At 36.8% G+C, this 24,840-nt stretch overlaps 1 protein-coding gene across 2 annotated transcripts in view; it reads right to left on the reverse strand.

Moving 5' to 3' along the window:
- Positions 1 to 24,840, reverse strand: part of SCAPER (S-phase cyclin A associated protein in the ER) — a 504,096-nt gene that overhangs the window by 129,351 nt on the left and 349,905 nt on the right. For both annotated transcript variants that reach the window (XM_004276347.3, XM_033440145.2), the window contains exon 25: positions 11,254 to 11,377. In XM_004276347.3, coding sequence (XP_004276395.2) covers positions 11,254 to 11,377 — 124 coding nt within the window. The remainder of the gene's footprint in view (positions 1 to 11,253; positions 11,378 to 24,840) is intronic.

Here is a 24,840-nt window from a genome sequence, read left to right on the forward strand (position 1 = left end):
TGCATTTCATAAGCTATCTTGTAGACTGTCCTCAATTTCGATTTTGTCTGATATTTTCTCATATTTAGATGGCATTTTTGGCAAGAGTACCACAGAAATGATGATGTGAGCTTCTAAGTATATAATATTAGAGGGTAAATGATATTGATATGTTCTGTTTCTGGTGATGTTAGCTTTGATCACATAGTTAAGGTAATATCTGCCAAATTTCTTTATTGTAAAGTTTCTATTTTCCTTCTTTGTAATTCAAAGTATCTCGTGTGGAGTTATTTTGAAACTTCGAAAATATCCTGTTTCTCGTCATACTTTTACTCACTAATTTTTGCATCCGTTGATGATTCTCTCCTGCAATAATAATTACTGTGGTGTTTGTCTAATGTGATTTTTCTATTTTTCATCATTCCCTCTCATTCATTTGGTGAATTTTTAAATTCAGTTACTGTATTTTTCAGTTTGATTCTTTTAAAAAAGCAGGCATATGACTTTTCTGGACTCAACTGGAAAACTCTATTCTTGGATAGCAGCTGAAATCTCAGTTCAGTTTGTCTTTAGCTGAGGCACTTGGAGTCTGTCCCACACATATATGGTACCAGGGTCATTCAGATATTTATAAATAATTTAGGGGATCCTCCTTTCTGGCTCTCTCCTTTTTGAATATCAGCCTTACATTCTAGCAGTTGTCTTTGCCCCAGATTCTGTCTTCTGGTTCTTTAGGCCAGAAGAATTGCAGATTTTCTACAGTAGTTCTAGTCATCCCATGTGGTACCAACTGTGGCCTGCCCTCAGGCTAAAAACCATAAAACCAGGAAACTCACTCAATGCTGTTCCCTTCTTCCAAGTATCTATTCCAATCAGAATTTGTCTGCTTTTGATTGGTCTCTAGTACCTTCAGGTAGGTTTTTTTCATACTTTACCCAGAGATTATACTTGTCATCTGCAGGAGGGTCAGTCTGGTAGGAGCTTATTCAATAATATTGGAAGCAGTACTGGATTATCTATACGATACTGATTCTTTCAAATATGTTAAGACTTGCTTTATGGCCTAGTGCATAGTCAATTCTTGTAAATTTCCCATGTGAGCTTATAAAAAAATGTATATTCTCTAATATTGCCATACGGTTCTATCTATGTGCATTAAACCAAGTCTGTGAATTGTTTTATTCAGCTGTGTACATATTTAACAATCTGTCTGCTTTACCCACCATTTGAAAGCAGTGTGATAAAATCTCCACTATGATGCTGGATGTGTCAATTTCTCCCTCAAGCGGTCAACTAATGATTCTAGGTGACAGTAATAATAATGATGATGATACTATTTCGTATGACTGCAGTAGAAGGGCAGTTAGAGTTATAATCTGACCCATATTCTTTCACTAGGTCAATTTTGAATATAGCTTTGAGGGTAAAGTTCTACATCAGTTACAATATCCTTTAACTGTTCTCACCAAACTTACATTAGCGGTGTGTCATGTAATACAGTAGAAAGAAGGTTAGGTTGGGATTTTGGAGACCTGAATTTGAATCCCAGTTCTATTGGTAACAGGCTGTGAGACTTTTGGCAAATACCCACCCTATACATCTCTCATTCTTCTCCTTTTTTTTTTTTTTTTTGCGGTACACGGGCCTCTCACTCTCGTGGCCTCTCCCGTTGCGGAGCACAGGCTCCGGACGCGCAGGCTCAGCGGCCATGGCTCACGGGCCCAGCCGCTCCGCGGCATGTGGGATCTTCCCGGACCGGGGCACGAACCCGTGTCCCCTGAATCGGCAGGCGGACTCTCAACCACTGCGCCACCAGGGAAGCCCTCTTCTCCTTTTTTGAGTTCCGTTGTCCTCATTTGTAAAACAAGGAGGACTGGACTAGACTGGATACTATGAAGGCCTCCTCTCTGTTTCTGATATACTCTGTATCAATAAGCTATATAGCCTACTAGACACAGAGTTCACATTATTGATGAAGAAAAGGGTAGGGTGTCCTTGACATGCTGAGCAAGTGCCACATAGTGAGGAAAGGAGAAACAAGACGCAAGTGGCATCAGGAAGAGCAATATTACCAGTAGAGTTGAAGGATTTCTGCTCCCTGTAATTAACTATTAAGTCCATGTTCTGGCTCCTTGGTACAAAGAAAACAATGTGGTGAATGGCCAATTCCAGGCCTTTGCTACTGTAATGAAAATGAAATAGGCACCTGCATGGCTCTGCACACGACTCAGTGAAAAATGATCCCCTTGCTGTAAGGTTGCACTTATATTTTCTTTGTTTGTACACAGGGCTTTCTTGTCACATTCTGAAGTGCTCACCAACAGTCTCTTTGATCCAACAGTACCATATCAATTATTTAAGGTTTGTACATCACTTTTCAATTAACAGTTTCCTTGGCTCCAGAAAATATATACACACAATTTATAAGAGTATTCTTTAAATATTCCATGAGGAACAGGTTACTATGAATTAAAAATAAGAATGCTAATAAAATATGTAATGCCTTTTAAAGTGCAATGAAACATCAAGAAATTATAAATCTTTTAATTAAATGCTTCTTTAGTGTATCTTACCCAGGTGACAATATTAAACATGTATAAAATTAAAGTCACAAAAATGTTACTTTATCTCATTTGTCAACTCAATAAGGTGAGGACACATCAATTTAGGTTATAGGAAGGGATGTCCTGGTCAGGGACTCAGGAGACTAGCATCCAGGTCACGGTTCTATCACTAGGTAGTTGTATGATCTCTTTGCCACATCTCAATTTACTAATCTGTAATATGGACTATTTAGAATTTGTTCAACATTAAAAGTCTATCAATCTATTTTCACAGCACTCAGTAGTACCTGTACTGGTCTTTTTTTTATGGTAATAAACACGTAACATAAATTTACCATCTAACAATTTTAAGTATACATTACAGTCTAATTAACTATATGCACATGGTTGTAAAACAGATCTCTAGAACTTTTTCATCTTGCATGACTGAAACTCAATACCCACTGAACAGTAACTTCTCACTTCCCCTCACCCCAGCTCCTGGAAATCACCATTCGACTTTCAGTTTAATGAGTCTGACTACTTTAGATATCTCACATAAGTGAAATCATGCAGTATTTGCCGCTCTGTGACTGGCTTATTTCATAAGGTTCATCCATGTTGTAGCATACGTCAGGATTTCCTTCTTTTTTATGGCGAACCAATATTCCGGTGTATGTACATACATTTTCTTTATCCACTCATTTGTCAATGGACATTTAGGTTATCTCCCCCTCTTAGTTACTATGAATAATGCTACAGTGAAAAAAAATAAAATAATGCTACAGTGAACATGAGAGTGCAAGTATCTATTTGAGATTCTAATTTCAGTTCTTTTTGAGTAAATACCAAGAAGTAATCCCATATGGTAGTTCTATTTTTAATTTCTTGAGGAACTGCTGTTACTGTTTTCCAAAGCAGCTGCACCATTTTACATTTCCACCAGCAGTGCACAAAGGTTCCAATTTCTCCAAATTCTTGCCAATACTTGTTACGTTCTGTGTTTTTGATTTTTGGATATTATGTATTTTGGATATTAACCCTTCATCAGATATATATGTTTCAAATATTTTCTCCCACTCTGAAGTTTGCCTTTTCATTTTGCTGATTGTTTCATTTGCTGTACAGAAGCCGTTTAGTTTGATGTAGTGCCACTTGTTTATTTTTGCTTTTGTTGTACTTTTGGCATCATATCCCCCCCAAAAAATCCTTGCCAGGACCAATGTCAAGGAGCTTTCTCTTCATGTTTTCTTTTACGAGATTATGGTTTCAGGTCTTACATTAAAGTTTTAAGTCCATTTGGAGTTAACTTTTGTGTATTGTGTAATTTTTGTGTATGGTCCCCACCTTTTTGGTACCAGGGACCAGTTTTGTGGAAGACAGTTTTTCCAAGGACTGGGGTGCAGGGGCAGTGTGTGTGTGATGGCTCAGACGGTAATGCGAGCGATGGGGAGTGGCAGATGAAGCTTTTCTCGCTTGCCCGCCATTCACCTCCTGCTGTGTGGCCTGGTTCCAGGGGTTGGGGACCTGTTGTGTAAGATAAGGGTCCAATCTCATTCTTTTGCATGTGGATATCCACCATTTCCCAACAGCATTTACTGAAGATTACCCAACAGCATTTATTGAAAAGACCACCTTTTCCTTTGTGTATTTTTGATGGTTTGTCAAATCTTAGTTGACTGTATATTTGTGGGTTTACTTCTGAGCTCTCTATTCTGTTCCATTGGTCTATGTGTCTGTTTTTATGTCAGTTTGCTTTAATCTGAATTATTTCCTTCCCTCTGCTAACTCTGGGCTTAGTTTTTCTTTTTCTAGTTTCTTGAGGTATAAAGTTGTTTGTGTGAGATCTTTCTTCCTTTTTAATGCAGGCATTTATTGCTATGAACTTCCCTCTTAGCACTGCCTTTAAGCATCTCATAAGTTTTTGTATATTTTGTCTCAAAGATACTATCTAATTTCTCTTTTAATTTCATTCTTTGATTCACTGGTTTTTTCATGAATTTGTTTAATTTCCACATATTTGTAAATTTTCCAGTTTTCCTTCTGCTATTAATTTCTATTTTCAATCCATTGTGGTCAGAAAATATACTTGGTATGGTATCAGTCATCTTAAATTTGTTGATGTGTTTTGTGACCTAACATGTGATCTATCCTGAAGAATGTTCCATGTGTGCTTGAGAAAAATGTGTATTCTGCTGCTGGTGGGTGGAATATTTTGTATATGTGTATTAGGTCCATTCAGCATATAGTGTTGCTCAAATCCTCTGTTTACTTAATGATTTTCTTTCTAGATGTTTATCCATTATTGAAAGTGGGGTATTGAAATCCCTTACTTTTACTGTGTTACTGTCATCTTCTTCCTTCAGTTCTTTTCAATGGTTGCTTCTTATATTTGAGTGCTCTGATCGGTGCATATGCATATATATTTACAATTGTTATACCTTCCTGAAAAATTGACCTTTTATTACTATATGATGTCATTCTTTATCTCTTCTGAGAGTTTCTGACTTCAAGTCTATTTTGTCTGATATAGGTATGGCCACCTCTGCTCTTGTTTGGTTACCATTTGCATGGATTATCTTTGTCACTTCTTTCACTTTCAGCTTACGTGTGTCCTTAAATTTAAAGTGAGTCTGTTGTTGACAAATGAGTTTGATCCATTCAGCCACTGTATGTCTTTTTACTGGAGAGTTTAATCTATTTACATTTAAAGTAATTATTGATAGAGAAGGAACTACTATTGCCATTTTGTTAATTATTTTCTGTCTTGTAGTTATTTTGTCCCTCATTCCTCTCCTGCTGTCTTGCTTTGTATTGCTGATTTTTTTTTTTTTTTGTAGTAACATGCTTTGAATCCTTTCTCATTTTCTTTTGAGTATCTTCTATAGGCATTTTCTTTGTGGTTGCCACTGGGTTTACATAAAACATCTTATAGTTATAATAATCTATTTCAAGCTGATAACAACATCAATCACATACAAATATGCTACACTTTTACTTCTCCCCCCCAGTATTTTATGTTACTGATGTCACAAAATACATATTTTATATCATGTATCCATTAACATACTTTTATAGTTATAGTTATTTCTACACTTTTGTCTTTTAATTTCTATAACAGAATTAACAGTGATTTAACCACCCTCCCATTACAGTATTACAGCATTCAGTATTTGTCTACATATTTACATTTACCAGTAAGCTTTATACTTTCATATGCTTTCATGTTGCTATTTAGTGTCTTTTTGTTCCCAATTGAAGGACTCCTTTTAGAATTTCTTGTAAAGCAGGTCCAGTAGTGATGATGAATTCCCTTAGCTTTTATTTATCTGGGAAAGTTTTTATTTTTCCTTCATTTTTGAAGGATAGTTTTGCTGGATATAGTGTTCTTGGTTGGCCTTTTTTTCTTTCAGCATTTTGATTATAACCTCCCACTCCCTTCTGGCCTGTGGTGTTCCTGGTGAGAAATCCACTGATTGTTTTATGAGAGTTCCCTTGCATGTGACAAGTTGCTTTCCTTTTGCTGCATTTGAAATTCTGTCTTTGACTTTTGATAAGTTGATTATAATGTGTCTCTGTGAGATTCTTTGGGTTCATCAAAGTTAGGATCTGTTGGAATTCTTGAATTTGGATTCCCTTTCCTTCACTAGATTGGGAAATTTTAGGCCATTATTTATTTAAATAAGCTTTCTGCCCCATTCTCTCTTTCTCTCTCCTTTTGGGACTACCATAATACATACATTGGCCTACTTTACAGTACAGCATAAGTCCCTTAGGCTTTTTTCATTCTTTTTTCTTTTTATTCCTGACTGGATAATTTCAAATGACCTATCTTTTAGTTCGATGATTCTTTCTTCTGTTTGATCAATGCTGATCTTGAATTCCTCTAATTTTTTCAGTTCAATCATTGTATTCTTCAGCTCCAAAACTTCTCTTTGGTTCTTTTTATATTTTCTACCTCTTTGTTATTTTCATTTTGTTCATACATCATTTTCTTGAGTTCATAGAACATCCTTATGAGGATTATTTTGAATTTTTTGTCAGGTAATTCATATACCTGTTTCTTTAGGGCTGGTTTTGAAGATTTATCTTGTTCTTTGTAGGGACCATGTTTCCCTTTTTCTTTGTGTGTCTTGTAACTTTGTGTTGGGATCTGCACATTTGAAAAAACAGGCATGACTTTTAGACTGTACATACTGGCTTTGTAAAGGGGAAGACACCAATCACCTTGACTAGGGAATCAGGCATTCTCTGACACTTTTGTAGGGGATAGGACTTCTCTGGGCCTGCGTGAGCAATTCCTCAATTAGAAAGGCTTGCTGGTTTCTGTTTCAGGAGATCATAATCTCTTGCTCCCTCTGGTGTCTGCCTGCAGCACTGCAAGTTCTCTGGTTCTCAGAAGCAAGCTGCCTTGCTCTCTCTTGTTCTCAGGGCCTGCCAGGCATCCAAAGTATGCCAGTTTCCTGTCAGTGCCATAAGTCAGGTGAGACAGATACAAGTCCCCTGGCAGCCCTCCAAAAAGCCAGAATGCAGGACTCACACTCAACTCCCCTCCCTCCTAGAGGGGAGAACCCATGGCCTGGGGTATTATCTTCCAGTGTGGAGCTGTGCCAACTTGATAGAGGGGCGATCATGAGTAAAGCGAGACAGTTCTTCTTACCCACATCAATGTGGCTGTCCTTGGTTTTGAGATCATCTGGGGTATTGCAATATCTTAACTGTTTACCAGAGTTCTCACAATGGTATTTTGGTCTGTATATAGTTGTTAAGTATCTCTGTGGGGAATGAGAACTGGGGCTTCCTATTTTGTCAATTTGCTCTCTTTCACTGGTCTTTTTATTGCCTTCTAATGTGCATGTCTGGTCTCCTCAAGGAGACATTTTGAAGGTAGAGGCCTACTTTTCTATGCACTGAAATGATTTAGGTACAGAGAAGATTCTTAACAATTACTTATTGAATGAAATCTGCTTTAACATATTTTAAAGTTTTCATACTTTTTGGAAGATAATACATCTCTGTTAGCCTTCATCCTAGATCATGCCTGTCTAAATGTACTGTTTTTACAGGGCTCCAAATAAATTCCTCAAGACCTTATCTTAAAAATCCTACTTTGAATCTGCGCTGCAAGAAAAAGCACATACTTTTACAGTGCCACATATGCTACTTTAGCTTTTGTAAAAATCATAATCCAGAACTGTAGAATTTCCATCCTTCCTCAAGGCATGGGCAAATACAATTTCTTCCCGAAAGCCTCTCCAATGCTCCAATTAGAACTCATTCATTCATTCATCAAATATTTAACAGGCACCTCTTATGTGCCAGGCACTCTTTTAGGCTGTGTGGGCTACTCTGTAGCTCTGATTATGTTACAGAACTTCTCATAGCTTTTCTTTAATGTTAATGTATGTAAGTTGTTCCTTCTTCAACTGTGGGCTTCTAGAGGGAAGGAACTGTGTCCAATTCACCTCTGTAACCCTGGAATCTGTACAATGCTTTGCACATAATTGAGATGAAATACAAGAGTGCTAAAACAAACTCCAAACAGCTAGATTGGGGGAAAATAAAGTCTTCGAAACCATCTCAGTTTGCTGAAGAACCAGAAAGGCTGAAGTGCACTATAATCAGGTGTCATATAAATTCCACCAGATCTCAATTAATTAGCTTCTTTTATGCTTCTTTCTAATCCTTCTGGAAAGTGTGTTGATGACTATTTTCTATCCTTTACTTAAAGGGTACTAACAAGTTAGTGATCCATATTTCAGTTACATGTATATCAAAACAAGTTAGCAATAAAAATGGAAATGCACTCAAGTGATTTCCAGAAAAATAAAAATCACCATCACTAGCCACCACCACCCTCCACTTCCCCAACTTAGAAAACATACCCTCCTCTCCCAACTATCACATACTCTATCACAGCGGTATTAGAATTGACAGCTAGAGAATGAAAAGCCAAAAGGAACAGCAGAAACCAGAAAGTGCCACATATAGGGGGGATGAAATGTGTTTGACAAACTAATGTCCCAGGATCCCAGTTCTAAACTGAACAAAATAAACATAGAATGTGGTGAAATCCACTGGTTGGCAGATTAAAAGCTTTCTGAGTGTCAAGAAACCTTGAGGTCACAAGTAAGGGAATATTATTCAAAGAAAACTGGGGATTTCAAAATACAGGGAGAGGATCAAGCTACTTGTACAAGCTCCTGGCACATAGTAGGCACTTAGTAATTGAAAGCTATTATGAGAAGCTAAGGTCTAGCTCAAATGTCCCTCCTTTGTGATGTCTCGGGCAGAGGCTACTGAGCTCCTTCCTCTGTGCTCCATTATACTCTGTACAGGTTTCCAACACACCATTTTTATATGCAGTTTACGTGTCTATTCCCACTCCTATGCAGGAATTTCCTGGATGATTGGGATCACGTCTTATGCTTCTCTGGAACTGGAAACAGTAGGCGCTTACAATTATTAAGTGAGAGAATAAACAAACTACCTCATACAATAAGAAAAGGTTTCGAGCAGAAAAGAATGAACAGCTAGGATGGAAGATCTTGTCTATAAGTCTTCTTGCTCATTCCTTCACATTTCAAATGTCTCTTTTGTTACTTGTTCTGTTCAAAGTACATTTACGTATCTTCTTCCATTAGCAATATAGAATAGGTTTCACAGAGTAAATTCTTCCAGATGATGCAGCATGCAACAGTGGGAGAGCATGGGGTTTGGTTTTATAGTTTTTGCTTCTTATTCTGAAATAATTTTAAATTGGTAATGGAAGAATATAAATTATATACTTTGTACAGGACAAGTAACAAAAGAGAATGGCTTTTAAATGTGAAAGAATATGCAAGAAGACTTAAAAACAGGATATGATGCAAGAATAGTAGAGTTCCCTTCAGCCAGTACCCCTACTGTTAACACCTTACAAAACCATAGTACAATTACCGAAAGCAAGAAGTGAGCCAATAAAATTAACTATTCTATAGACCTTATTTGAATGTTCAGTTTTCTCACTAACGTCCTTTTTCTGGTCTAGGATCCCACATTACATCTAACTGTCAGATCTCCTTAGTTTCCTCCAGTCTGTGACAGTTCTCCAACCTTTCCTTTTCTTTCATGACACTGACACTTTTAAAAAGTACATGTCAATTTTTGTGTAGAATGTCCCTTAATTTGGGTTTGACAGACCTAGGTTGGACTCTTGACTCCGTGACTTACTATCTATGTAGCCCTGGGCAAACCAACCTCTCTGGGACTCAAGTATCCTCATCTGTAAAATGATATAATAATACTGACTTTCTGTTTTAAAAGTTAAATGAAGCAATATATATTAAAATACCTGGAATATATTAAGGCCATACCACAAATGCTAAGTCTTTTCTCCTTGCCCCTGCCTTTCAACTATTTCTGATAGAATTTTGCTAAATGTGTAACCCGTATTTCAATGCCTTCTTTTATAGATAAAACCACATATAACTTAGCCCTCAAGTGATGACTCAGTGTCATCACTATAAATAGCCATTATTGCACTGTGTAACAGTTCTAGGTCTGTGTTTTTTGTTCTCTCTCACTGCAGTCCCTTCTCATTGTCAGTATACCTACGTGTAAGGGCCTCATCATTTCCTTTCTGATTTTCAGCTTGAAACATATGGGGTTCCATTTATTTACTTATATATTCATCAAAGACATACTGAAGCTACTGTGTCAGGCCCTGTGTTAGGATCTCGGAGAAAGTGATAAATTACCTCCTGTCCTCCTTGATTTTATGGCTAGCTAGGGAAATGGACAAGTAAACAGTTAATTACAATTCAATGTGGTTAATTCTATGAATGACGTAATGCAGAGGAGCATATAAGAAGAACACCTAACCTGGACTTGGGGAAAGAGTCAGGTTGGGGAAGGTTTCATAAAGAAGGTGCCATTATGTCTCAGTAAAGGTCTGCAGAATGTGTAGAAATTAACCAGATGGAGAAGGAAAGAGAGCAAAAGGCACACAGTTTAGGATGAGCTATTAGAAATACATGCTGAGTAAAAGTAGATCGGTTCTGAAAAATAAATTTCCTGTGTTATAAACTTGCAGCTTGAGAGCGATTTTGTGCCAATACCTCAGGAGCTCAGAAACTTGACCAAGAAAATTCTGGCCCCAGGGCTGTGTTCTGGAGACTGCAGTTGACAGGCCTAAACCTTTAGATATTACGCTGAGCTTACCTCTTTCAACATCTGTGAACCGAAGTAAAATTTAAGGCTATAATTGGCTGCTTGTTCCCATTTCAAAAGTATAACAGGTTTGCCCCTTTCTGACAGAGGAGTTTCTTGCTTCAAAAAAATATATCAATGGTCATCAAAAAGTCCTTTTTAAACTGACCCTTTTAACTGAGCTGGTAAGATAGGTTTTGAGACTTTCCCAGCTGTCTTCCCTTCTACAGCGCTCATTCCTACGGCCTCAGAGGTTTGCCTTTGAGCTTAACTGATTCCAAAGCCCTAGTATGACCATGTAAATTTATGATATCAGCAAGTGCTACAAGTATACTACCCATCAAATACTGGAAATTAGGAGAATGCAATATAAGATTTTCAAATTAAGATGTTTTTCTGCCAGTTCCTATTTTACTCTCCCAATCATCTTCACTTTTTTTTTTTTTCCCAATCTGGAGAGTAAATAAGCTTTTAGTTTTCTCCACAGGGGATATTTCTCAAATCTTAGCTGCTTCTAACTCAAAGCAATAATATTACATACCGTCAACTGGTGTATGAGGAGGTCCATTAAGAAGGTAATCTTGTTACTAAACAGAACATCAGTGCAGTTTTCTGAACAGTTATTGCAGGTGAGGTTGTAAACATTGATTGCATTGCAGAGAGACCTAACAGAAGGAGAAAAACACCACTTATAAAACTCGTGCAGCTCTTCTCTAAACAATTTAAAATACATAAAATGAATGGTATAAAAGCAACAGGCATGGGATAGAAGTCACTCTAAAAAAAAAACAAGCCAAATATTACTAGGTACAAGGTCCATCAGCTAGATATAAAAGCTTGTAATTTTTATCCACAGCCCAGTGTTCATTAGTAACTAATTCTTGCCTCTTATTAATTTCTTAGTTGCAGCAGCAGGCAATGGAAATGTACTTACCAGTCTACTGACAAGGTCTTAATAATCTAAGATTAGATATTACCCAGGAATTTTGGGATCTAGAATTCTTTGAATAATACCCAGAAAAAAAGGTCTGCCAAAGCTCCTGTTGCTAGATCTCCTGGTTGACAAGGGCAGATGATGGAAGAAGGGAGCACACATGAGGAGAAACTAGAGGCTTTCCCTGTGAGACAAGAACTGCAGAGTTCTGGGGAGTGAGCACCACACCTGCTCAGAGATTGAGCAGGGGAGGACCTAGAGAGTAAAACAGTCTAAGGTCAAACCCATCAAAGAAATGTTTTTTTTTTTTTCTTAAGGATTAAAAAATTATATGCCACTGTTCAAAGAAACATTTGGAGCAACACTCAATGGGTATTCTTCTGAGTGCTTTGAAAACTGTGATTAACCTGCATTGCCTGAGTGATCAATGTTGATTCCTGCCTGTCTGACTAAATCTCCTGCTTAAGTCCTATGTATAAGTGTTTCGATTTAGTCCCTTACAACCAACCCTCTAGAACAACAATTCTTAAAGTGTGAACCATGGACCAGTAACATCAATATCACGTGGGAACTTTTAGAAATGCAAATTCTCAGGTTCCACCCCAGATTACTAAATACTAGAAACTTTGGGGGTAGAGTCCAGCAATTTGTGTTTTAACAAATTTCACAGGTAATTCTGATGCATCTTCAAGTCCGAGGACCACTGTTCTGGAATAGGGGCTCTAGAGTTTGACAGAGCACTAGCATCACCTGTATATCTTCAAAGATATATACTTGCCTGAGTTCCTCCCCTGGAGATGCTAGTTGGGGAATGGGAGGGCTCTAGACATCTGCATGTTTCAAAAGTTCTATGAGCAATTCTGATGTATAGCTAGAGTTGAAAAGTACAGGTCTAAGAACCAACAAGTGAGTATTCATTCATTCAACAAATATCTAAGTGCCTATGATTTTCCAGGCTCTGTGCTAGGTGGACAAGACAGACAAGCTCTCTGTCCTCATGGAGCTGATGCTCTAGTAGGAGAAAGACGGTGAAGACAGCCCCTCTTGTACTTGTAATCATCTGTTTGTCTGATATAGTTGTATCTTGCTTCACATAATTGATAGGTTCCTGAAAACTGAGCATTAGAATACACTGGTTAAGAGTAGAGGTACTGGAATAAGACACTAGGTTAGAAACCCAGTTGTGCCATTTGAGGTTTTAGCAAGTTAGTCATTTAATATCTTAGCATCCATTTTCTTACCTATAAAACTGAGATAATAATACCTAAGCTTCACATGGTTATCATGAGAATTAAATGAAGTAACAGATGTAAAATATTATACTTAGGACAGTGCTTGGCACATGCTTAAATACTTAATAATGATAGACTTCGTTAGGGTTATTAATCTTATTATTCTTGTTAAGAATAATGCACAAATAAAACATTAAAAAATCCAAAGTGTGCTATAGAAGCTATTATTTCCAGGATAATAAAGCACGGCGTGTCCCAAATTTTTTCATGGCATACTGGCATAAACAACGAAAGAGGGCTTCCCTGGTGGCGCAGTGGTTGGGAGTCCGCCTGCTGATGCAGGGGACGCGGGTTTGTGCCCCGGTCCGGGAGGATCCCACGTGCCGTGGAGCGGCTGGTCACGTGAGCCGTGGCCGCTGGGCCTGCGCGTCTGGAGCCTGTGCTCCGCGGTGGGAGGGGCCACGGCGGTGAGAGGCCCGCGTACCGCAAAACAAACAAACAAACAAACAACGAAAGGACTCTAAGTTGAAGGGAGCCAGGAGGAGGCTCAGCTCTGGCCTGACTTAATCCCTGAGGATTGTACAGGAAAATGTGGCCTACATGTAACTCATTTAGGACACATTGGTTGGAGGCACTACCTAACAAATTCTCCACAAATGCAAATCAACATTATTTCAGTTATTAGGTAACATATTTAGATTTTTCAAGAGGACTTTTCTTTTTAATTTAAAAAATAACATGTATTTGTGATTATAAAAATAATTTTAGATAACTGTCATAACTTTGGGAAAGAGAAGCACAAATAAACAGTAAAAAACTATCAAGAGATGATTGGTATTTGTACTTCCAGTCTTCTCTTCTTACAAATATTCACTTAGTTAATATGTGTACAATGAATATTTCTCCATGACATTTAATATTCTTCTATAGGGACTTCCCTGGCGGTCCAGTGGTTAAGACTTTGCCTTCCAATGCGGGGGGTGAGCGGTTCGATCCCTGGACAGGGAGCTAAGATCCCACATGCCTTGGGGCCAAAAAACCAAAACATAAAACAGAAGCACTATTGTAATAGATTGAATAAAGACTTTAAAAATGGTCCACATCAAAAAAAATCTTAAAAAAAAATTCTTCTATAACACTGTTCTTCAATTTTTTAAGAAAAAGCAGCAGAATGCTTTCTTACTCAGAAGCTTAAAAGCTAACAAAATCTTTTTCAGAAGCTTAAACCAAAGAACAGATAAAATCAGACCTCTTCTGACTGAAGCAGAAGTGGGGGACCCAGGACCCTACTTTGTTCTCCTCTCAAAGAGCCTTGAAGGGTTCCTCAGAGGCCTGGGGACACCTACGGGTGTGTTCCCTTGGAGTACAGTAAAAACTACTGAGCTTCAATACAAATAAAATTTAACTTGGTAACTTTTTGAATAGGAATGATGACCTTAGTACAACACACACAAAAAAGCATGGTGAAAAGTATCTCCCTCTTACTTATTTCCCTCAGCCACTCAGTTCCCTACCTTAGAAATCACCATGGTTACTAGTCTACATATCCTTCCAGAAGTAGTCTGTGCATATGCAAGAGTTGTTCCCTCCCACACAAATGGTATCATACAAGATTTGGAGGGTGAAGTGAGCCAAGGCCATCTTCCCGTGCCATTGGTTGTTGTCCTTTTCAAGCAAGGTTTGGAAAAGTGAGGTTTTCCTGCAGTAATATTCAGGTTCCATTTCCCGAATTCTGTGTGTCAAGAACCAGTGGGATAACTTGTACTACTTGATTTGATTTCCTAACCTCTGATCTGCAGCCTTAAGTACCCATTCTGTGGTTTCCCGGTTGTGAGAGAAAGTTTGTGTGTGGCATGGGCTTATTTCCTTCCTAACTTGTGTTTGGCCTCAAAGGGAGTAGTGCCCCCAGTGGATATGTCTGGTATTGTTTTGGAGTCAACAACAAAAGGTCTACAACTTTTTCCAACAGTTTTGTAAACATCCAATTTCTTATTTTAAATTCCTTTTCTGATTAAAATACTTACATTGAGAAATATTATAGATTTTAAAAGATGGAACAGTGTCATCCAATGGATATAAAATTTTACTTCAATCAATCCCTTACTATTGTGCCCAATTTTCAACGTTATAAACAACACTGTTTTAATATTCAGAGTTCTTAGTTATATGCCACAGGAAGTAAGCTCTGGTTGACTTAAATATTAAGGGAATTAACTGACAGGATATTGGGTATATCATAGGATTTAGAAAACACAGGCATAGAAGTTACCCTGCCCGGACCAATATCCAAATCACATACCATGAAATTGATCTGCTAAAAAAAACACTGGGCACCATATGCCACAGCTTGAACTCACACTATGATTTTGGACACCAGATGCAGCTGCCTCCAATTGTCAAAAGAATAGAGTTTGGGATGTCCTTGCTTCTTACTTCATTAGCCTCAGAGTAAAAGTCTGGAGTGGGTATGTTGGGTTGTGAAGCCTAGGTCACAAGTTTATATACTAGACACAAAGAATACTGGGAAGCAAATACCTGGCATTCTCATGCTCTATAGCGGGAGGGCCACATTATATGCTTGGGAGCTCCAGAAACATAGGATGTGCTCAATAGCACAACTCATGTTCACAATAGCTGTACTGAACAAATCCTTCTGCTTCCTTAGGATGAATTTTCAGCAATGATAATTTGAGTCAAAGGATATGAACATTTAAGATTTTTGAGACACTGCAAAATTCAAATTGCCTGCCAGAAAAAAATATTTTGAACCAATTTATACTCCCAGAAAAAGAGTTTCTCCATGTTTTTACCAACATCAGATAGTTTCATTATAAACAACTGTTACTGATCTGACAGCTAAAAATGGAATTTTTTTTTGCTGTACGCGGGCCTCTCACTGTTGTAGCCTCTCCCGTTGCGGAGCACAGGCTCCGGACGCGCAGGCTCAGCGGCCATGGCTCACGGGCCCAGCCGCTCCGCAGCATGTGGGATCCTCCCAGACCGGGGCATGAACCCGTGTCCCCTGCATCAGCAGGCGGATTCTCAACCACTGCGCCACCAGGGAAGCCCTAAAAATGGAATTTTTAAAGGTTGCATTTCTTTTATTACTAGTGTGATCAAAGACTTTTTCATGTGCTTATTGCCAATGTATATTTATGTTTTCTTGAATTATCACTGTGAACCTTTTACCCATTTTTCTATTGGGGGGGTCTCTCTTTTTCTTATTGATTTATAAGGCTCTTTACCAATAATAAAGATATTAACCATTTATCATCATATGTAGCAAAATAACTTTTCCAGTCTGTTGCTTATCTAAATTTTTTGTTTTTTGTCATAAAGAATGTTTTCATTTTTATTTGATAAAATCTGTCAAACGTTCCCTTTAGTACACCTGGGTATTGTGTAAAACTTAGAAGGACCTTCCCACTTCAAGATTATAAAAACATGCTTTTAAATTTACTTCTGGCATTTTCATAGATTTTTACATTTAAATGCAAGCTATGAAATTGATTGTGGGATAAGGTATAAGGTGAGTAGCCACTTATCTTTTTGTTAATTATTCTTATCCTCTATTTTAAAATTTTTATTGGAGGTTTTTATCTTTTTCTTAGTGATTTATAAGGATTCTCTCAATATAAATATAAAAAAGGGTTAATATATGTTGTTAATATATTTTCCAGTTTACCTACTGCCATTAATTTTGCTTGTTATTTTGAAGGCATTTTTTATGTACTGAAGCTAAACAATTTTAGGCAGTCAAATAATTCTTTCTTTGTGATTTATTTTTTTCTTCCTTTCCTTTTATCCTTTAAAAGGTTATTCTTCACTATAAGATGAGGTAACTACATGTCTTTGTCTAGCCATTTGTATTTATTTTTCTTTAATCATCACTGTGTGTGGTAATTTTATGGTTTTATAATTTACTATCAAATCATTTAAAATTTATTTTGGGGTGTGGCATGAGGCAGAAGCCTAAATTCCACCCCCCCGCCCCAGAGATTACTCAATAATCCACCTTTTCTCTACTGGTTTGAAATGCCACCTTAACTATAACTATATATATAGGATATATTCCCTGGTTTCCTAGTCTAGTTGCTAATATTGTTCAGCATTGTGCCAATATCGCATTGTTTTGTGTATTGCAGCTTTACAGTGGGACTAACATGTAACTATAGATCCCTCAAGGCTTAAAAAAAATGAGGGTACTATATTTAGAATGACACGTGGAATTATAGTTCTATAATTGTATCCTCTTTTCCCTTTGGTTTTGATCTATAAATTTTATGGTCTTGATTTCTAATCTTTTTTCTGTCTTACTCAATTAAATCCCTACAACTTGTCTAAAATCTTTTGTGGAATATTGTAAGGCATAAATAAACAAATACATGAAAAAGCAAACAGCACATGGTAGGGGATTTTGTCCTAAAGCCCTCTGTGCTTTAAAGAAACTGCATTTACTAGTAAAGTATGGAATATGCATCTGTATAATCTTATGCTCACAAAACTCTCCAAAGAAACTTCCACAAAGAAACTACTTTCTGATGAGAAAAAAGCGGGGCGGGGGGTGGGCAGTAACCAAAAATCGCAGGGTCAGGAAAAACTTGTCCACTTAGTAGAACTTGTTTGAAAAACAACCTCTATTTGAAGAGCACCTGTCTTAGAAAGATCACTTCTTTGAACCCAGCTTGGGTGGTCTGCCCAAGCAGCTTTCCTTGTAATTTAAAACTCAAATGACTGGAAGCACTTTTTAACATCAAACAGAAAGCCCCAGATTTTAAAAGTATCTTCTGAGAAGACAGTAAAATCTTACTGTCCTTTCTGTCAAAAGTACACTGTGGTTGGGTTTAGATAAAGGCTTTCTGCTCCAAATAATCATGAATACATGAGTGAATCTTGTGTCAGTAAGTCTTCTCACTGCAAATGTTTCCTCTGAAAAACAGAGGACAGAAAAGGCGTCATAAAGCTGGGTATTTCAGCAATAAATACAGGAACCTATTTATACCCCAAAAGAACACTAATAGAATACAAGTGTAGTACACCTCTGACATTAAGATTAGTATCTAAGATGTTATGAAATAGTTAAATAGAAAAGCCCCAGGTGGTTGCAGCCTAAGAGGACTTGATAATATAACTAAGGAAGTATGTAAGTTTATATCCTTATGCAGTTTCTAGTGATTAAGACTTTTCAGGAAACACTGTTCACCAAAATCCACTATCTCATACCAGTGTCAAGAAAGCAGACATTTAAAAACAACTGTCATTGGCAGTTTAAAACCAGAGGCCTTATATTATAAATTATAATTTGCCTTTGGCTTGCATTGAGCATTTAATAAATGGCATATAGCTTATACACATGGAGGTGAGTGAAAACTTTAAGTTCCCGCAGAGCAAAATTCTGTGCTAAGTAGGCACAGCAAGTAATAAGAGTCACACCAATACAGCTGCAAAGAGAAACTTGGAATTTTCATCAGTTACTGTTTCAGCCCTCATGTAAGCAAAGGATGGGCTTGATGTGGATAAGTGTAGGGAAGAGACAGAACATCACAAAACACAGCAAATGATATAGTTTAAGGAAAGAAGATTATCTGGACTGAACCAGAACACACAGCCCTGGAGTAATACCAGTTTCCTAGGGAAGAGAGAAATGAATATTAAAACTAGAGCTCTCAAACATATTATAATTTACCACGTACATTTTGTTTGCATTAAGCATTTAATAAATGGTATATAGCTTATATGCACTGCCATTCTCAAATTATGCTTTGTCTTTATAAAGCTCCAAACTACAAGAACTTTTAAAGATATTATTAAAAAGAATTATTTGAAACTAGGGAGATGCAACTGCAGTTAAGAATTCTAACACCCTAACTGGACCCACCAAGTGAGTGGCCCCTCACAGAACGGGGCCTGTGATGTAGGCCTGGCCTTGCGGGACTGGCCCACCTGAAAGCTGTATGTGCCAATTCTGGAGGCTAAAAACTGAGACCAGTGTCAAAGCACTGAAAACTCTATTCTATTATACAACTACTTTAGGTTAGTTCTAAGCAAGGTCCTTGCCTGATTCATCCTTTTTGGGGCCCTCATAGTATGCAGCACAGAGCTGGCTGAGCACAGAGATGTCTAAATGAAGGGACAACTGTCTTCCTTGTTTCAAGGAGAATATACAAGAATGTACAACTGTGGAACATGCTAACACATTAATTAACCACATTTCCCACTATTCTGCTTTTTTAAACACTCATTAGAATGACTAGGGGTGGGAACCCCATCCCCCAGTTAAAGATCAAGTATCTCGTAAATTCATATTGTTATTTCAGATTCAAACTCAGGACTACGGGATTTTTTCTTCAAACTCTTCTATCAACATATAACAGCTCTCTTTCCTCTCTTTGACACTGAGAATCCTGGTCCTTAAGAGCAGCAAGGATGACAGAATATCCATAATTACTTATTTGCTTTATGCTACATTATAACACACAGCAATTTGAGAATAACAAAATTAATAGTACACTAATTATGATTACTGAAAACAGTTAAAAATATTTTGGCATATGCCATACCTATTCCTCACCTCCAAAGAGGCTGTACTAGCTACACTGTCAGAACATACAATCATCTCATACTACACTCTCCCTCTTAATCTTCTTTAGTTTTAGTGCCATAATTATATATTTAATGTTCACTATCAGTCCACATGTCAATGTATCTATATTCATTACTTGTCTGAAGCTTGTTCTCTATTAGACTCCTTAGCAAGGTCTTGTGGGAACAACATTCCCTGAGTTCTTGCATATTGATAAGTGTCTGTCCCTTTTATAAGGGAAGGTCAATTTTGCTGAATATAAACTCCTTGGCACGTATCTTCTTTTCTTGAGTATATTAAAAATGTTACTTCATTTTCTTCTGAAATAAAACACTGATATTGAAAAGTCTAATGATAAATGAATTTTCTTTCATTTATATATCATGTGCTCTTTTGCACTTTCAATATGTAATTTTAAAATATGAAGTACAATTTATACACAGTTACCATTTACCCTTTTTAGTGCACAGAGTTTTGACAAATGCATTCAGCAGTGAAACCACAACCACAATAAAGATATAGAACCATCATCTCCCAAATTCCCCTGGATGGTTACTTTCTAGTCATCTCCTCTCCTAACCCCTGACTATCACATATCTGTGTTCTAATTCTGTAGTTTTGCCTTTTTCAGTCATAGAAATCGAATCATTCCATATGCAGCCTTTTGACTCTGGCTTCTTTCACTTAGTACAATGCATCCGAGATTCATCCGTGTTGCTGCATGCATAGACAGTCTGTTCCTTTTTATTTCGGAATAGTATTTAATTGCATAGATACTTTCCATGCTTATGAATTGCTTATTCATTTACCAGTTGAAGAATATTTGGGTTGTTTCAAGTTTGGGGCAATTATGAATAAAGCTGCTATAAACATTCATTTACAGGTTTTTGTGAACACATATTTTGTTTTATTTCTCTGGGGTAACTAGGAGTGGGACTGCTGGGCCATATAGTAAGTATATATTTAATTTTATGAGAGACTTACACACTGTTTTCCAAAGTGGCTGTTCCATTGTGCATTTCCCACTAGTAGTGTAAGTAAGAGAGTTACAATTGCTCTGTATGCTCACTGGCACTTGGTAGTACCAGTGAATTTGTATTTCCTAATGAGGTAGAGCATCTTTTCATACACTTACTTGCCATCTGTGTGTCTTCTTCGGTGAAGTATCTATTCAAATCTTTTGCCCATTTATTACCTTTTATTCTGTAATGTATCCAAAGCACATAAAACACTTCCTGGTCTATACACACCGGGAACTAAAAAATAAACACTGACAACAGAGCGAATGAATGTAATACTCTCTTCCTCAACAAAAAAAGGTAGAGAAAGAACACTACCCAGCTTGGAAAACATGTGGAAAGTTCATGATTTAAAAATTTTTAAAACAAATAAAATCAGCTTTCATTTGCAAATCTTTTAGTATCAGATCTCTTAGTTCTTCTCTACAGAAAGTAGAAAGACTCTAGTGTATATAACTGAACCAGTGAATTTAAAATTATAAAACAACATGGAATGCTAACATGTAGTGTTAACAGAGAGTGCTATTTGATTATGCTTATAAAGTTATTTATTGAGGCAAGGGAGAAAATTTTCTAAAGCAGTCTCATTTTAATAATGTTCACTTGGTCTGTTGTACCAAATAGATTTTAGACATATAGTACTGATTAGAATAAAATAAACTGAATAAAAGCAAAGCAATATAGTATTTAACATGGAAAATGTATTTGCAAAAAGTTCTATATGTGGTCTTGCATATATGGAAATCTTTTTAAGTGTTATTATTTTATTGATAAAATTTGAAGATATTGAATAAGCAAGTCTTGGTTAATAAGAAAATGTCTTCTCAGCAAGAAATCTGAGGACAGAAGAATGATGCAGAAAATTTAATAAGGAAGAGATGATTCAGTTTTGATATTTTTGTGACCACAAAGAATGTGGGCTTGTGACAGAATTTGGAGGTATTTTTACAGTGGACATTTGGACATTTGGATCCGTGTGAGCTGCGGACAAAGAGGAAAACTTTTCCCACTGGCACAGTGATGACTAGTGTAAATCCACACTGCCTTCTCTACCTCTGACTCCCTCCATTCTGACGCTAGAACACTTAGGGTGGGCGGGGATAGCAGGGGGGCCAACATCCAGGAATTGCAAATCAAGACAGCTCAAGGGGTCTTGAAGAGACGCTAATAATGCTGCCGACCAACCGATCTTTACTATGGGTATGTAAGTTAGGTGCATCCTACACTTCAGTTTGCATCAAAATTCAATGTAACAATCACAAATGATTATTACATTGCATATCATATTCTACAATGTAACATTTTAATAACACTGAGAGTAATTTTTTAATTAAATGATTTTCCTAAGTATAATGATGCCTCAGAGCGGGAGTAAGAAACTTTCAAGTGGATATGTTATTTCAAGGGTTCTTCTTTAATTGGTGAATTTGGGACAATTAGATAGGCAATTTAATTATTCCACAGAGACATATTCTAATTTTAAACGTGAAACCATATATATTTTAAGCACAACCTAATTAGACTTTCTGCATTTCCTAAAATTAATCTCCCACCGAGAAGGTGTTATGTTTCAAAGATTACAAAAATATATTTAAAAATGTAGGATGAGCATCAAATTAAAACATTAATTTTAAAGTCTAGTGTTAAACTCTGTCTTGTCTAATAACAAGACAGTTATGATTAGCAAGTCTTTAGATATGTTCTTACGTAGGATCTGGTTATATAATTTTAAAGTCACAATTAAACATGTTGGCTCTGGAGAAGACCCCAGGTGGTTTGCAATGTTAAACAGCAGATTAAAGTCGACACAACTAATTTCTTTACTTTAATCTTATTAGTGGTACAACAGCTGTCAACTGTAACCATTTGTGTTCAGCCTTCCGAGGCATAAACAAAATGCCTCAATATGTCAAATGGAGATGAGTATTTATCAATCACTATGGCTAATTAGCTTGCAAAACAATGTTTTTACTTTTATTGTCTTGGGGAAAGTTATTCACTTCTAGTAAACCTTGATCTAAAAATAGACATTTAGAATTATATTACAATAATCCTGCCTAGAAATAAGGAATTGCTTATTAACAATGGATTGTATCCTAAATTTCACCCACACTGGCAAATACCATTTTATTAACACTTAATGACGGGCTATAATGTAGCAGATACATGGGGTGGCGCATGATTTCCACCTCTATAGTACCCACATCTGTTACTGATGGGAAATAAGTCTTATGATAAATTTACTCCATATTTGCCACCTGATTTAAGTCATGAGAAGGGTGTTTAAGGTAACACAGAAACGTTGCACTGCTTTTTTAGACTTCATTGCTAGATCTTCTCTGAACATTTTGTCTCATACATACAGATAGTTACAAGTGGTTTTGGTTCATCTTTCCCAATTTCTGTTAGATCATTCCTGTTGTCCCTCTTTGGCTCCTAACCTGTTAGGAGGGAAAAATCATTCCACAAGCATTTTCTGTACCCACACCAATAAGCCACTACAATAATTGGTTTAAAAACCTTAAACCAATCAACCAAACAATACCACCTCCACCAAAAGTAAAAAACTAAACAAATAAACTAAATAACAGCAACAAAAAAACCCCAAGCTACTCACAGGAATGATGACAGTAATTTTTATAAGGTATCAAAGAAATATTCAATTTTTATTAAATTTTTAAAAGTTAAATATTCACATATCAGAAACAAAAGTATAGCCATCATTACCCTGTAAATACCAGCTTTGTAAGAGATCCACTGAGGACCCTTATAGACTCAAACAAATTAAATCACACTTTCTGCATACACCTTCAATAATTCAATTTTTTTTTGCTGTGTGGTGTAGAGTAACTTACTGATTAGTCTTATCTTTCCCGTTGTGATGTAAGCTCTTTGAAGATAAAAATCTCACATATCTCCGAAGAAATTTAACTAATACCTGAAGACTGATAATATCTCTCTTTGGTGATACCATGTAGGCAATAAGGTAGAGAAGGAAGAGTACCAGAATAGAATGCGCAGTCCTAGCTGCCAGTGTGATAACTGATGGTAAATCATTCAGTCTTTTTAAGCCTTAGTTTCTTCATTTATATAATGTGATAAATTGGTGAAGACAAGCCAGAAACTCTGTTAAATAAATGTAATATATTTATAAAACAGTTTTATTACTCTTGTATTTCTGACAATGCCAAGTGTTTTGCAGGGATTCAAAACAGCTTCTTTGTAAAGGTTCTGTCTCTCACTCATCTTTTACCCACAATACTAAACAAAGTACTACGCACATGGCAATAAAAGAATATATTAAATGACAGAATTCCTCTTTCGTTAAAATAGCATAAGCAATACGGGCTTAAATTAAGGTAGTGGCAGCACTAATAGAAAGATGAGTGAATGAAAGAGATGTAAACTTTTCTTGCCAAAATGTGAAATAAATAAGGAATAAATACCTTTTACTTTTCCCTGAATTAGTCATTTTGTCCAATTCCATCAGACTTAATTATTTTTGATATTGTACTGACAGTGTTCTAATATCTTTTCCTCTTATTAGAACATTTGCGCCCTAAGAATATCAAAATGTGTACAGCTTCCCAAGCACATCCTATTATTTCAGGCCTCCATGATCTTGCGCATGCTGTGCTCTCTGCCTAGTAGGATTTGTTAATTTGGCAAACTCTGAATCTATCTTTTAAAACCCAATTTAGATGGCATATCCTACAGGAAAGATTCTGTGTCCTCCTATGGCAGTTAATTACTCCATCCTTCATGCTATCTCTGTACTTGGTGCATACTTCTATAGTTATTCTTAGCACATCACACTAAATTACCTTGTCCCTTGTTTAGCTCACCTCTTAATGAATGAGCCTGCTGAGGGTATGGACAATGTTTTATTTCCACAAGTCTACTGCTCAGCACACAACTCTCAAACAGAATTGTACAAACCTCCTAGGTATGTGTGTAAAGGTATAATAACATATTTGGTTGTCACAATGACTGAGGGCAGAGGTATTTAATGGGCTATTACACACCTTGCAGTGTGCAGGGCAATCCCGCATTCTGACCCAGTGCCACTGGTATCGCATGCTAGAGTGTGACAATTCACAAAGCCCTTTCCTACATATTAGCACTTCACCTTCACAACAACCCTGTGAGATAGAAATCTTTCCCCCATTTCCCAGATGAAAAATACTACAGCACAATAAGGTCTTAAGAGACAGGTCTCACATTAAATACTGGCAAAGCTGGTATTTGAACTCTAATGCTCTGACTCTAAATCCCAGCTGAGTTTAATCCATTAGTGCATTATATTCCCTTTTCTCTAATTCTAAATACAGATATTCCTGGCTTCAGTTCTAGAACTAAT

The sequence above is a fragment of the Orcinus orca genome, chromosome 2, assembly GCF_937001465.1.
Source record: "Orcinus orca chromosome 2, mOrcOrc1.1, whole genome shotgun sequence".
Lineage (NCBI taxonomy): Eukaryota > Metazoa > Chordata > Mammalia > Artiodactyla > Delphinidae > Orcinus > Orcinus orca.